This window comes from Strigops habroptila, chromosome 6 (assembly GCF_004027225.2).
Source record: "Strigops habroptila isolate Jane chromosome 6, bStrHab1.2.pri, whole genome shotgun sequence".
Lineage (NCBI taxonomy): Eukaryota > Metazoa > Chordata > Aves > Psittaciformes > Psittacidae > Strigops > Strigops habroptila.
In genome coordinates, this window is record NC_044282.2 from 15,018,877 (window position 1) to 15,034,875 (window position 15,999).

The 15,999-nt window shown below is 37.5% G+C and overlaps 1 protein-coding gene across 2 annotated transcripts in view; it reads right to left on the bottom strand.

Moving 5' to 3' along the window:
• Nucleotides 1-3,252: 3,252 nt before the first annotated feature.
• The window catches only part of FIG4 (FIG4 phosphoinositide 5-phosphatase), a 67,460-nt gene continuing 54,713 nt past the window's right edge, over nt 3,253-15,999 (bottom strand). For both annotated transcript variants that reach the window (XM_030489818.1, XM_030489819.1), the window contains exons 22-23: nt 15,553-15,642; nt 3,253-4,730 (exon numbers count right to left, since the gene is read on the bottom strand). In XM_030489818.1, coding sequence (XP_030345678.1) covers nt 4,553-4,730; nt 15,553-15,642 — 268 coding nt within the window. In that variant the 3' untranslated portion in view covers nt 3,253-4,552. The remainder of the gene's footprint in view (nt 4,731-15,552; nt 15,643-15,999) is intronic.

Here is a 15,999-nt window from a genome sequence, read left to right on the forward strand (position 1 = left end):
AGTGACCTTTGGAAATTCAAATTAGGCTTGGCACATGTATCCTCCAAATGACTGCTGTGACTCCCATCAGGGTTCATGTGGGTATGGGGTATGTCTCAAGTGCAGGCTTGCTGCTTCTTTTACACGTGCTGTGACCCAGCCTCCTCCCTGCCATGGCAGCGTGAGCCCTTGGCTCCACGTGTCCCAGTGCATGTTGGACCCATGCTCACACACCCAGCTGGGGCTCTGACACGGTGTGCTCCAGCTTTGTAGTGTCAACCTGCCCATTTGCCAGACAACGTGAAAGCAAACGATGTGCATGTGCCCAGGCTCATGCACAGCAATTCCGCAGATCCTAGCAACTAAATTACGGCCTTCCCACTAATCTGCTCTTCCCGTTGTTGTTCAAATAAACTCACGGAGGTCCAACCCTCCAGTTTCACCCAGAGTACTCTAGCTCTTCTCTTATTTGCCTTTTTCCTTTTCCCCTTGCCTCACTAAGATGCGAGATCTTGCTTGCTCGTGGTAAGGGACTCTGATTTATGGGGAGAAAAGGGAGAACAAAATGAAAAATGCCTAAAAAGCTCACTTAGGCCATGCTGTGGAAAGGCTATGAAGGTTTTGGGGAAAAAAGGTTTCTCTACCAGATGGTAAGTATTCTGGTTTTGGCTGGGATAAAGTTAATTTTCTCCACAGTACCTAGTGAAGGGGGCCATGTTTTGGATTTGTGCTGGAAACAGTGCTGGTAAGACAGGGATGTTTTTGTTACTACTGAGCAGTGGTTACACAGAGCCAAGGCCTTTTCTGCTCCTCACATCACCCCATCAGCGAGAAGGCTGTGGTTGCTCAAAAGGGTTGAAGGGGACACAGCCAGGACAGGTGACCCACTGATGGCAAGTCTAAAGGATCTTCCAGCAAAAGCCCGGGTCTGAATGATTTTGGATTTGGGATATAAAGGGGCTGTATGTGTGGAGAATACTGGAACTTCAGTGGGATTTTGAGCACCAGCACTTTTGCAAAACCAGGTCAACGCACAATGTTGCTAACTACGCCTGGATGACTGAATTCTGAAGGAAATATGTGGTAGGCATAAGATAGTGCCACCTCTATGAACCCGACACAGCATAAGCTGTTGCCTGTCACCCTAATGGTGTGTGTTAGTGCAGGAGGGGTGTGGGTGGGTGATGGATGATGGGATCCCACTTCACGCAGGAAGATCTGTGTCACAGAAAAAATGGCTCCTGATGCAGTGTTAATGTGTTGCTTATCTTAAGAGGAATAAATAACACAGCCTGTAAGCTGCTTTTCCTTATATCCTGGAGGCATTTTAACGCTATGCAGTCAAGATATCTGAGATATGGTAACACATGCTTTAAGGAATGGATGCAGATCAGTATTCTCTGAAAGCACTCAAATGAAAGTCATCATTCCCTGTTTTTAAGTATGTGAATCTGCTTTTCAATCTGAGCTTTTACTCATGTAAGTCAATGTGTAACACCCATCCTCCCAAAGCCAACAAACACATCCTGATTATTGGACAGAGCCTTGGGCAACCTGGTTTAGTGCGAGGTATCCCTCCTCATGGCAGGGGGGTTGGAACTACATGATCTTAAAGTCCTTTCCAATCCTAACTATTCTATGATTCCATGATTCTATGTTCCAGGAGTAAAGGAGTGGGTACAATCAGACAATAACTTAATCAGCATTCATTATTTTCCTTCTTTGAGAAATAATGGAATCCTCCCCGCTGTAACCAGCACACCAGGAGGGCTGTGTGTGCAGGGTGTCCTCTGTGTCCCCCCAGCCCAGGGAGGAGCAGAGCCTGCACTAGAGCTTAACCCTGCAGCATGCTTAAAGTCAGTTTTAGCACAGGTAACAGCCACAGAAGGTGGTGAAGTGAGTCCCAGCCCTCTGCATGTCTGAGCCCACCATTAATATTGAGGAAGAGGCACTGGGAGGGAATAGAGACATCAGAACAGAAAGGATCAAAACTCCTAAAGGACCTGAGTGAGGCTTGTCACTGCAAAATCCCTCACTGGACACACCAGTGAATCTTGACAAGTGCCAACACTAGCTTATTCAAACAGGCTGGATCCACTTCCTTGGGAGTATAAACAAAAAAAAGAAGGCGCTCTTCCCCTTGGACAACTCCATGCAGTAGGATGTAGAGTGCTGCTATAGCAGGACTTGAGACAACCAGAGGGGACCACTTTAAATGTTCTCTTACTTTCTTAATCAGAGCAGCGCTTGACTTTCTCTAGAGGAGAAGATTTTAAGTGATGCCTACAATTTGTTCAAGCACTAACATCCTGTACCTAAGCCAACCACTTCTCAAGAAAATATTACAAAGACACAGAGAACCCAAGAGAAACAATACACACGTCTGTCACCACCACAGGAGGTAGGAAATCAGGCACGACAGATAATGGCACAGCCTGCATTTAAAAAGAAGGGATATGGGTTGCTGAAGAAACATTAATTTTTTTTCAATAAAAGGATAAAATTTACATAGTTTTTCTTCAGGAAGTGAGAGCTACAAAAGGAGAAGATCAATACAGCAGGAAAACTACAACTTGTGGCATAGTTCTGGGTAAGAAGAACAATTCTGAACCACAGGTGGTGAAGAAGAAAGAGAAAAGGAAATCAAACAAACTACCAAAAAGTCGGAAGAAAAAGAACATGACTATTTGACAGGTCACATGCTTTGGAGTTTATACAAGTGAAATCTGGCCCAAGCCTGTGAAAGCCAAAAGAACTCCGCTGGGATCCTGTGCAAAAATCTCAAGAAGTCAGTAACAAAACAAAAAGCTGCCTCAAATGTCACCCCAGAACTACCTACAACTCTTTCGCTTTCTCCCCCTCTGGTAGCTACAGCTGTGTGCACATTAAAAGGACCCTATTTCAGGGCCACAGATGAGTCTGGAAAGGAATGAGAGAGAGAGAGAACAAAAAGTCAGTGCGCATTGCAAGCAGAAGCAAAACTCATAAGGGAATGAAACTTCCAGTGAAAGCATTGGGGAATAAGTGCTCCTAAAGGCACAAAAGTATCAATCTGAAGAGCGTCACAGAACAAAGCTTAAGCTGTTGGGACAGGCACCAAGGAACCATTGGCTCAGAAATGACCAAGTTCTCATTCGATGTTTGTACTTCTTGACTCTGCAAAAAAAGAACCAAAGTCATCATTGTACAGGTGTACATTTTGGTATTGTATTTCAGTGCAACCTTCAAACACACTGAAACAATCTAAATATATTTTGGAGGAAAACCAACAGATTTCTCATAACTATTTTATTTGTCCATATAGTTTAAGGATGATCATTAGCACTGAAGAGTCAAAGAGAACACCATGTTAGTCTTCAGAGCCAATACAACCCATTCTTTTCGTGTTCATATATATTTCACACACTTTTTCCTTGGCTTCTGAAAGGGAAATATATGCATCTATTCAGAACTTCTAACACGGCTGAGACCTGAACCTGATCATCACAAGAATGGAATAAAATAGGTAGATGCAGAGGCAGCATCTCTGGAGTCTTTCATACAACTGAACTTGTTAGATGGGTGATGAGTGTATTTTCTTTTTAAATTAACCCTTTACATGCATTAAGCAGCAGATCTATTCAGACTGTTAAAAGTTTATCATTCAGGCAGTGTTAAACTGGAAGTCTTGGTTTGTGTGTTGTTCTCTTTTTTTATGCAAACCTAGTACAGAGCTAACATTAGCACCCTGAATCTTGCAGAAGCACAAACACAGGGGTGGAAAGAGAATGCTGCAAAAAGGGTAATGCCTGTCATACAGAAAAATGACAGGATAGTTTTGTGCCCTTTAAGAGACTAAACCCAGTAAAGTGGAGAGCATTCCTTCATTTCCAGATGCAGTCAATAAGTGGTTTACCTTAGATTCCTACAAGAGGCCCATGATAATTTGTCAAAAACCATCTTCACCCTGCATGTGACACAGATTCTGTAGCTACTAGCACCAGTAAGATTAGTTTTGACACAAATTAGGGTTATAAAGCTGGTTTGTGTTGATGCAAATTTAGATTTTGACATAAGCCACATTTTTAACCTTTGCTTAAGAAAGCAGCAAATTACGAGCAGTCATTTTAGCACTCGGTTTGCTAAAAATCTAAAGAAATATCAGAAAACATTCTGCTGTAAAAAAACCCCAACTGTTTGCTGTCATGGAACAAAGAGGAAGAAAACTATTCTCTTCCGATTCTTATGTATGAATCACTTCAGCTTTACTAGCAAATGTAACAATGTAAAAAATTAATATAAAAACCTAAAGACGCAGTATTTTCTTTGCCATAAATTGATATATATTCTTCAGTGATTCTGATTATTCACCTAGTCTCTTAAGATACACTTTCTCTTTCATCTGAAAAGCAGATATTTAAATCACTTTCATCCTGTAAAGCACACACTGTAAATGGATAATAGTAAAGAATAATAAATAGAAATGTTAGCTAATAAATTTATTACTGCAAAATAATAAAACTAGATTTCCTTTCTAAAATTATTTTTATGACCTATCAGTACAGGAGACTTGGCAGGAGAATCCAGCTTGTATTTACAGGTATCTGTTCCGAATGTACTCTCTGTACATGAGGAAGTCATCTTTTCCCAGGGGCTGCATGTCTCCTCTTCCAGCCTGAATGTGCGCATGAAAAATCTCTATTGATTTCCTATCAGCTCTTGGAGGCTGAACTTCATAAATATTGTCTTGAGAAAAGGAGGAGATGGGTATTCTGGAAAAAAATAAGCATACAGAATATTTGGAACTTCAGATAAAAATTTTCCACAGAGAAGAGTATTTCTTTTCCTTGAAATATACATGACAGTCAATGAAAGGGCAACTTCCCACTAGATAATTCATTTACCTAGATTTTTATCACTACTGCAGACTGGTAAGACCCAGCTTTTCAATTAGGGTAATTAGGTAAGTTGTCACTAATCGCATTACAGAATACTTTCTCACTTCCCTCCACTCTGCCCTCATTTCTTCATCCTTCCTCAGTGAGTAAGTACCCCAGTTGAAGCAGATCTGTGCCACGCATTACAGCAGAAAACAGAAAGACTTTATTGAGCTATCTACTTAGTAGCAATTATAACAAGCAAGTGATTATACTCTGAATAGAAAGGATTTATCAGATAAGAAATTTCCATCTAATTATGAAGAAACAGACAACTTAGTACCAGCAGCAGCACTCTGCACATTGGGACTGCTGGGATTTTATGAAAATATTTTTTTTAAATAGCCTCATACAATAAATACTATCTTTGAATCCTAATATCTAAACCTACTCATGAGATATACACGAAGTTTGAAAGTTTATAAGAACCTGAGTTTGTCAGACCTCTTCTAAGCAATATTGTCAATCGGACTCCCTCATAAGGTAGAAGCTGGTCTTTCAACTATAACTCTTGAATACTGCATAGCCAGCAGGTCAAGGGAAGTGATTGTTTCAGGGCTTGAGAGACCTATCTGGAGCACTGTGCCCACTTTAGGGCTCTCCAGTACAAGACAGACAATTAAATACTTGGATGAGCCCGGCAAAGGTCACCAAGATGATTAGAGAGCTGGAGCACATGGCATGTGAAGAGAGACTGCAAGCACTGGGTTTGTCCAGCCTGGAGAAGAGAAGCTAAAGGGGAGCTTACTGCTATCTGCAACTACCTCATGGGAGGGGGTCTGTGTGGAGCCAGACTCTACTTGAAGTGTGGGATGAAAAGACAAATTTCAAAAAGGGAATGCAAATTGCAACATGGGATATTCCAGTTAGATACAAAGGAACTTTTTTCCCCACTCTGAGGGTTGTCAATCGTTACTCAGAGAAGCTGTGGAACCTCCCTCCTTAAGGATATTCAACAGTCAAGTGTATGTAGCCTTGAGCAACCTCATCTAATTTGATCATCCTCTGAGCAGAGGACTGGATCAAATCACCTCCCGGGTCCTTTCCAGTTTTTAATATTCTATGGTTCTAAGCCAAACTCTTCAGTAGCAATGTGTCCTTCACTACCAACTGCAAAGTAGCAACAAAACTATTTATAGTCAATATATAATAAATGAACACTAAAAGTATCTGTGTAGTAAATAATTTTCATTTTAGAGCACTTCAGCAATTGTGAAAGCTGTATTCATAAATACACTATGTACATTTCCCAGCAATATTTTAGAAATTTATTTATAAAATACTCTCACAGTTGAACAGTACAGATGTTTTACCTGTGTGATAGAACAGTTTGGATTCTACAACTGAACATTGCCATCTGAAGGTACGCTATGCATTAACTTTTCTGTTGACATATTGACATATTGAGATATTGACATATCTGTCAATACTATTTAATTTAGAGGAAATAAAATTTTGAAATTAACTCCAAGAAAAAACCAGCTGACAGAACTATGATTCCATAGAAGCCACTGTCATGACTCACTATCTGCATGCTCTTCAAGAAGCAAGAGGTATTTTTATGTGTATAATCTCCTATTTTAAAGGGAAAAACAAGGGAGAACCGGAACATCCAAATAATGGCAAAGCCCTTCTACAAATGAAATGCAGTAACAATCTTCTATTTACATTAAGAGCATAGGCCAATGTTTGACACTTTCTAATCCAAGATCTCTTAAAATGACCAAAAAACCCTTGCTGCCTTACTTTGTAGCCCTTTATCTCACTAAAATATGTTGGATTTTGGATGTTTCATCATGTGATGATGATGAAACATCATATATAAACATTACAACATCATTATAAAATGACTGCAATGTATCATAGAATACAGTATGCCTAATATTCCACTACAACTGGAATATAGTATCTAAAAATAAAAAGGTTTCAATATCAAAGACGTATTTTTCAATTTAATATTTACATTTGTATTTTTCCATTACACATAGTAATACATTCAGTTGATTATACTTTGACTGCAATGATAGAATTACTTATACAGATAAACTACTGAATTTGAGACAATAAAATCACTGGCCACCAACAGAGTTTGGCTGCGTACTTAAAACCAAGTTACATTTTATCAGGACGTAGACAGAATTTGCTATATTATATCATAGAAACATTTGGCTATTCTAGAATTGGAGAGAAAAGTAAAGCTAAAGAGTTTGCAAAAAGTGAAGCCTTAGTGCTTACAATATATTTTTATTTCTCCTTATTTTAGATTATATTTCACTTCCTGTTTAGGCTTCTTAGAATTCTGTGACACTACAGTGGAAAGTAAACAAATACTAGAAATGTGATCAAGTTACCTACATGTATGATTAGGATAAAATTTCCAAAATGCTTGCCATTTTTATGCTTCTCTTAAACAACACAAAACTCTTATTTCAAAAGACCTGAAGCTCTTCTGAAGAGTCCAACCTCTGCTATCTACTCTCACTAAAATCAGCATTTTATTTTAGTTTTTGTTGGCAAACTGTATGAGTAATACTACGGAAATTCTATCATACTTAACCTTTTCTTGCTAGTTTATTATAAAACATTAAAGTGGGTATTTTCAGAACTGATACCAAACATTAGTCCAGCAATAGTATTTGACACTAGCATGTTGTACTAAGTTAACAATGTCACTATCTAACACCAAAAGATGTCATTTACTCAGATGTAGCTGCCCTCTCTAGCCAACTAGCAAGTGAATAATTAAGTAAAAGAACAAAACCAAAGCCATAACACTAACTTGATGCCTTCTCTATTTATTGATTTTTTTCTAAAGACATGACATTTCTGAAGCCCTAATGAGTCAGAAGTCATTTCCTTAGACACATGGAAGCTGGGCAGCGAAGAGTATGTAATTTTGAATATTTAGTAACTAAATCTCAATTTTCCACCTACTTACTTCAACATAATAAAAATACATTGAAAGAACTGCATGTTCATGCATGCCAATTTTGATCAATAACCCTTTATTAAGCTGTAACTATTTGTAGAGTACTTGTATTATCCAGCCATTTAATTAAAGTCTTTTCTTTAACACTATTCATGTAAAAATCTAATTTGCTTAATAAGTTTAATATCTTACAATAGAGTCGTGAAGGACAGCACATTATTTATGACTTGACTATCAGGTCTCTATAGAGATCTGTATTTCTATGGCCTCCCAGTGAAAATTGCATACATAGGAACATAAACATCATGTCATGAAGGACAGCACCTTTGACATGCAAAGTACATTTATTTTTATCCCACTTGTAAGCAGGCTCCATGGTGTTATGGTTTCACCAAGAGCAGCATTATCTCTTCAGTAAAAGAATATACAGCTAAAATCTTCAGTTATAATGAGCATATACCATACTTAGAAAGAAAAATGCATGGCCATGTGCTTAGCTCAGAGCTCTCAGAAATACAGCAGTCACCAGAAAGCCACCACATTTGTTTCAACATAGATTAGTTCTCCTCAAGTCTCTAAAGCATACCTAAAGGGGACAAAATGTACTGTTTCCTTATTTGAATCACAAGCAAATATATCTGACCTACAAAACTCCAACAAATCCAGAAGTTTTTTTTGTTGTTGTTATGTTGGTTGTTCCTCCCTCCCCTCCCCCAAATGGTATGCCTTTAAATTGCTTGCTGTGCTCTTGAAAAAGCCTTCAAGAGAATTTTCCTTCCTTAGACACCAACGCCTCCATATAACAAAGGTTCAGTTACATTCTTTGTGAGTGGAGAGGACTGAAAGACAGGAAACCTCCTCTGTCCAATAATACTGCTTGTATCTTATAGAACCAACCAGCAGCAAAACCTGGACTGCACCCAGGTCCTACAACAATCACCTGAAATTCCAACGGCATGTATAGTTTCAAAGGTTAGAGAAAGAAGAGACTCTTTTTACACAGGTATACATCTAAATAAGCATTTTACAATCCAAATTAGAAGCAGCTTCTCTACAGAGCAGACAGAAGAAATACGATAGAAGGTCAGAACATCTGATACAGAAAGGTGATCTCCGAGGAAAGATAAATCTTTTAAATAGAGATGATATATGCTGAGCTCAAACTACTTCAAAATTTAAAGACTGAACACACAAAAGAACCTAGGGGTACTGCAAGGCACAACAAAACAAGTATCAAAATTCACAAAAAAATAAAGAAAAAAGAATATTGTGTTTCTTTTTGGAAGAGGAAAGCTCAGGCTTACTTAGTTTTTCAAGTAGGATTACTTGAGGAAGACGGTTCTCAAACTAATGAATAGAAATTTACCACTTCACAGAGAAGACACAGGGACAGGTTGGAAAAGGGTCCTGAGAACTGATGGGCTAAAGTGGCATATAGTTTAGTACTTTCTGGGCTTTTTGCTAGAAACTGTTAATAATACAAAATCCCAAATTCAACAAAAGCAAAAAAGAAAGAACTAGATTTACTGTTATATTCCACAGGAATTTGTTACAGTCCTACTTTTAGAGGATGTGATTTCAATGCTGCTGACATCATGATTAAAATGAGACTTCATAGGCAAAAGTGAGAAACACCAGCCCACTAACCCCAAAATAAAAAAAACTCCAGTAAAACTCTCCCAAGCTTCAAGCTGCAGAACTTCTGAAGCATTTTAACAGTGATCACTATATTAAAAGATACAATAGTGCTTTATAATTTGGAAAAAAGCAAATTTAGTAACAGAACAGAACATATTTTGACATGTTAAAAATAGAAAGAGCCTAAGGCCAGTTATAAAACTCAAAATGTTGGTTTGTGGTTTTGTTTTTGTTTTTTTATCCTAGTCTTGTGACACTGCTACATTAATTTTTTAACACATGCTACACAGAAATGCTAAACCAGGTGGACAGCAGATACAAACTGATTTTTTATGTGTGTTGCACTAACAACAAGGTCCCAGTCAAGTCAGAACTGCACTAACTACTATTTTATAGCTCAAAGTATTTTTTCAGGATTAAAAAAAAAAGCAGCCTTGGGTTTTGAAAAAGGATGGCTAAATTCATCACAACTCATGTATCATTCCGAAGGTATGCATTCCACCGTTGCACGCTTTACATCAATGGATGGTATGACATTTGACATGTAGATTTTTATTCATGATTCATTGTAAATAGGGAGGAAATATGGAGGACCTAGAGATCAAGTGTGAGCATTCAGGTATTAAAAATGTAATTTTAAAAATTTGAAACAGACATCAATAAATTAGAATTATGATTTAAATCACTATGAGGCAGATAAATGTTAACAGTTTTATTGTTAAAATAATATTCAGCATCTCAGTTGACAACTCTACCAAAAATGCTAGGCATATAAGCTTTTTCATCTGAAAAGCTCAGAGCTTAATATCGACAGACCAGATGAATGGGAAAAAGACAATTCCTCCTACACACATAGTGATCTGAATCACAACGAGCTCAAACCATTTTCCCCAGATCCCTGGAAACAGATCATGCTCTGCTCCCTGATCTGTCATAAGGGTATCATACAAGATGACTGAGCCACTCTAACAAATTGCTACCAGTCACATAAGAAAGTTCTGCTGCGTTTGACCCTGTGGCTCTCTCTCTTCTGTGCTTGCCCCGGTGATAACTGGAACTTTCACTGGTCTAAATAAACTCATTAATCTGCCAGGAAACTATCTGCTTTTTTGATGAAGTTAGTTTGCTGCAGACTGATGAGCTGAACTGATTTATGGAGCACTGTAACTAGCAGCAAAGCTTGCACAACTCACTGAAAGAGGAAGTGGTAAGGAGGGAAGGAGGGAGGGAAAGAGCAGGACCTCCCCCTTTTGGTGGCAATGAGCTGTTAGAATTGGCTCAGTTGTTTAACTTCTCCCATCAAATCCAGTCATGCTGTAGAACATTATATCAAACTATTTCACCTGTCAAACTTTATTTAATAAACCATCATAACATAGATTCAGTTCCCAGACAGCTCTTTCCTGGAGTGCTACAACTCCGATCATACTATTGCTTTTCCCCAGACCCTTGCCAGTAACATTCTTTTTGAGATGTGTGACTAAAAATGAACAGAGCCTTCAAGCCCAAAATGAGAAAATTATTCCTTTTATGTAGTGTTGATTCCTGACACTCTTTTGTCTTTTCTAGCCAACAGGAAGTACTAAGTACTTTAAGGGAAAGTGTCCACAGTGATTTTCACACCACTTCCCCAGAATATAAAATGAAGATACTCTCAGTAACAGTCATCTTAGTCAAGACATTTTGCAAGAGACAAGCACAAAGACAGTGCTAAAGCCATTCAGAATCCCAGTGAAGGGCAATCTTTCATCTTCAGATAAAAGACAAAATCCAGGTAACTTATAAACAGCCTGACCAGTAAATTTCAAGAGAATTCTCACAGGCAGCAAATGCTGAAGAATCACATAAATGCTTTGTTTAAAATACTGAGAGTCACAAAGAGGAAAGAGTCAAATTAAGTGAGAAAGACTAATTTTCAAAGCTATTTTTAGAATACCACAACAGTGGATATACATGAGCCGAAAGAGAAATTAAAGTTATCATAAAACACATCTACTTTGGCTCAGATAATCCAAAGTGGTTAATCTCATATGTGCTTCTTAATATACAGCTATTACAGAATGTGAGATCCAGTACAGGACATCTCAAAGTAAAATGAATCCAAATAATCACCAAACAGAAACGAATTTAATCCATCGTAGAGGCAAAGACTTTTTAGATAAGAAAGGAAGTAAGGAAGATGATTCCCAATTTAACACAGGTATTTATATCTCCAAGGAGCTGAATCAGTGCTTGTTTTAATTAAGAGGCATAGCTATCCTGTTTCCAAGAAAAGGAAGAAATAAAGTGAGTTGTAGGTAAAAACACAGTATCTATTCAGACCTTTCAGGGAGTTTTCAAAGGGGAGACTAAGGATAAAAAGAATTACAAAGCACCTTTGCTGAAGACTAGGTGCTGCTCTGACAAAGGGCTGTCTAGCAAGAAGGTGCTTTATTGAAGTGCAGAATATGTATAAAAAATAAAAAAAGGAAATCCTGACTGCCACCTTACCAGGCGAAGATAGATAAGACACCTTCGTGGTTTAAGCTCAGTGTAAACAGATGACGGAATACAAACAATTTCTTCACCTATAATTTCCAAGACTATTCATGATAATCCTTTATATCGTAAATAAACACTTTCACTGACGTTTATGTAACTTTTTGATGTGAAGCAACGTATTTGGGTGCATATCTGAAGCAGAGAGCATGCAAAAAAGCACTGTACTATGAAACTATCAACATACTTCAGAATCCAAGATAACTTGTATTTTCCAAAGTTGCTTGTTGACTAATGGCACCTTTTGACTCACTTCTTCCACAGCAGTATCAAGAAACTATTTAGATATTTTGTATGGGTTTAATGTAAAACATTAATATACTTAACACTTAAGTATCCTTTATTCATTAAACTTAACACTTACACATCTTTTATTCATTTGCTTCTGCCTTTCAATACACAGAACCCCACAAGAACTCCTAGCATGTAAATACAAAGAAAAATTACAAGTTCAATACCAACCTTTTCTTTATAGCACAGTTATGAGTAATGATGCCATGTTTACAAATATAAAGCTATTTTTATCTAATCCTCCAAGAAAGGTATTATACTAACAAAGTTATATGGAAGTACTGAATTAACAAGAGAATTGCTCTAAACTGAGGCAACAGTTCTCAAAAGTAACCAGTGTTTTAAAATACTTCATTAAAATTATAAACTGTACTGCTCTATTTCTACTTTTATGTTTTAAAGAGGTATTACAGATTAAAAATACTCCAGCAGAGCATTTAATTAACAGAAGTGGAAAACACAGGGTGATCCATTGTTCACTGATTTTTGCTTAATTACTTTTATCTTGGTGAGAAAATAAGGTATATAATGTGCATATACACAGAAACAAACAGTAAAAAAGCCCATATACTACTTTTACATAGATTACACATTTAACATCTAGGGAGCATTTTTGAAAACATGGACTGTATGGCATATTTATGCAGACAGGGTATGTTTTTCAAGTATTTAATGAGAACATAGCCCTGGACCATGCTGCAGGTAGCACTTACTGAAGTGTTCTGCTTGAGCATTATCAGTGTCTCGCAAAACCGAACAGGACAGTAGATGCCTGTTGATGAATTAAAGCTGGTGCACATGCACTGCTGCTATACTGCATAGGCTACAAAAGGGGTACAGGCACTGAAGACAGCTTGTACCCCGATGTATGCAACCAGCTACTCTCTATTATAACAGCATTAAAGCATTTCCAAACTCTTCTTCAGAAGTGCTGTAGTCAATCAAAACACTCAACTCCCTGTTCAGGAAGGGAATTAATAAATGTAAGAAGTACATTTGGAAAGTGATTGAGAGTATGTTTTTCAATAGTATTACTTATACCACACAGCAATGAGTACTAGGGAACTAGGAAGAAGTGCAGTGTCAAGCCAACAGTAATTATACTACGGTTCTCAAAGTCTCTCTTCACATACATGATAATAGATTGTGCTAAAAGTAATCCAGCTCTGTTTAGTTCTTTTTAGCTCTAACTAAAATTGTACTCTTTTCTCCTTCATGGAATTTCTATGAACAAAAAGAAGCACTTCAACATCCTTCCATATTCTCCACTCCTCCTCAGTATTAATTCACTGCATCACTGTAGTCCCTGTTCAAGTATTCATTTTATTCATTTTTTGCTCCTAATCTATGCGCACTGTTTTTAAGCCAGAAGCTTCTCTTCTGTACTTCTACAATATATATTTGAGTTCATAAATATTACTGAAGTGACACTGTAAAAATAAGAAATACTTCTTTTTGTATTAGCTTTATGTATTTGATAAAAATGGCCAGAAGGTTTTACAGTTGTGAGAGGTTTTTAAGATTGAAAAAGGATATTAAAAAAAAAAAAAAGTTTTCTTTGGAAGTGTGGAAATGACAGCAGCTAACCTAAGCCTACATTATATCTCAGTGCTGATGAGAAACCAAAGCTTTAGATTGAGTGATTCATTTTACTATAAAAAAGACTGGGGTTTAATTGCACACTTAATTGCATTGTATCTAGAAGGAACTACTGGAGAATCACATTTGCCAGATTTTTTTTTTTTCCCCAATTAAAAATGCACCTAACACCAAATTAATACAAGTTACCATAATTTTTCAATTTCTTCAAGTGCTCCTTGAGAAACAAGGAAATATACAGCCCAGCAAGTGCAAGATGTGCCTCAGCTGCTGTTACTGAAAACCCTCTCTCTTGACCTCATCTTGAGTATAGTACGTTCATGTTGTTTTGCCTCTAAAAAGTTAGTATTCTCCAAGGAAATTTCTGATTCAGAGCACCAATTTAAACTCAGTTTCTGAGAAAGCTTCCTCATTTGAGAGTTGAACAACATGCCTTTAAGGAATGGCTACATTTATGACTTTTCTTGAAAGAAAAATCTGTCACTGTCCAATCAATATTTAAATGTTTTTAAAAAGCTGGAGAACAAAAACTGAAGAAAAAGATTTCAGCTGTATAAAGATATAATTTTAGGGGGAAAGAAAATTATCTACTGTAAGATACCCTGTTTCCTCTCAGATCTGCACAGAAGGGCATGTTTGGTAGAACTGGCAGAGAAGGATGATCTGCATGACTTGAAGAGTAGTACTGACAGGAGACACAGATTTGTGTGCTCTATGACTTTTACATTTCCACTGTTCAGAAACACATGGAAATTACACTTGGGAAAGGAGAAAAATGAACATCTGACTACCCGGAACCCAATGGAATTATGTGGATAGACTCTCTTTAATGAATGCTGTGTTCGTTTTACAGCAGCATAGCATGGGGAATAATTTACTCCAAGGGGGCAAGAAAGGAATGACTATCTCCTACACCATCAAAAATGCCATTACATAAAGGCAATTGCCTTTCCTCACAGCAAAAGTATTCCTATTATTTTAAAATATTTTCTTAATAACCACTTCCCTTCAAAACATTCAGGGTTGTTCCTTCACATTTAAAAAATTTTACAGTTTGCCAACCTAATTTACTATTTTAATACCCATCAGATATATTTTTTATAAAACTACAGGGACATTTACCTACAAAGCGTAAGCTTATTAACGATGAAACATGCAAAGTGGTATCATCACTTTAAACGCATACAATATGAAATGACTAAGCACTGGTATTAGGCAGTACTGTCTCATACACAATATTAAATCTGTTTCATGTTATCCTGCTCCCTCAGCCCTACTGAGACACCCCCAGTCTCTATCCCTACTTGGATAAGTGCTATGTTCAAGACTCCCTCACTCCACCAGCATGGAGGGGGTGGACTAGAGGGAGCGCAGGAAACAAAGCTGAAGTTTCTGTAAATCTGTGGATTGCAGTAAAGGTCTTGCAGTACTATGAGGTAGCTGTGCTATTGGGTAAGAGATCACATACTCCAGAGACAAAAGTAAATAAAAACTGCCTTGGTGAAACTGAAATAAAAAAAAAAAGGGGGGGGGGGGGGGGGGAGGCGGGGGGGAGCAACAGAAGTATGACTCTCAAACAACATCAAATTTACCTGATGATTTTTCAGGTCTAATGAAAAAAACAAATGACAGGCTGAAACATAAAAGAAAAAGAATACTTACAAATTTATAACCCTATCCAAGTGGTGTTTTGAGCAAAATTGTTGGCTGCTCTTGTCTTGTTTATGCTGACTCTGTCCCAGCTGAACAAACCTGTGGAAAGCAGTAGACAGGAGAATAAAAGAACTATCCCCCCAAAATTCAGCAAATGAAAGAGGATGACACAAAAAATGAGTCTTTAAGTCATGTTCTGTAAGTCAATGGCCATGATCTACCTCTCTGATAAACAAGAGGCATTTTTAAAACTTTACAGTGGGTGCAGGTGCAAACTCAACAGCTCCTTTTAGCTTGAAAAAGATTTGCCTATTAACTAGTGTCACCAAGTATGTCAAGGGATAGAGACAGGCCTCCATTCCTATGAAACAGGCAGCCTGCTACAGTCTTTTTTCAAAGCAAATAGTCAGCTGAATAGCCTATGGGAAAACTCAGAAGAAGACATAAAAAGTCTTT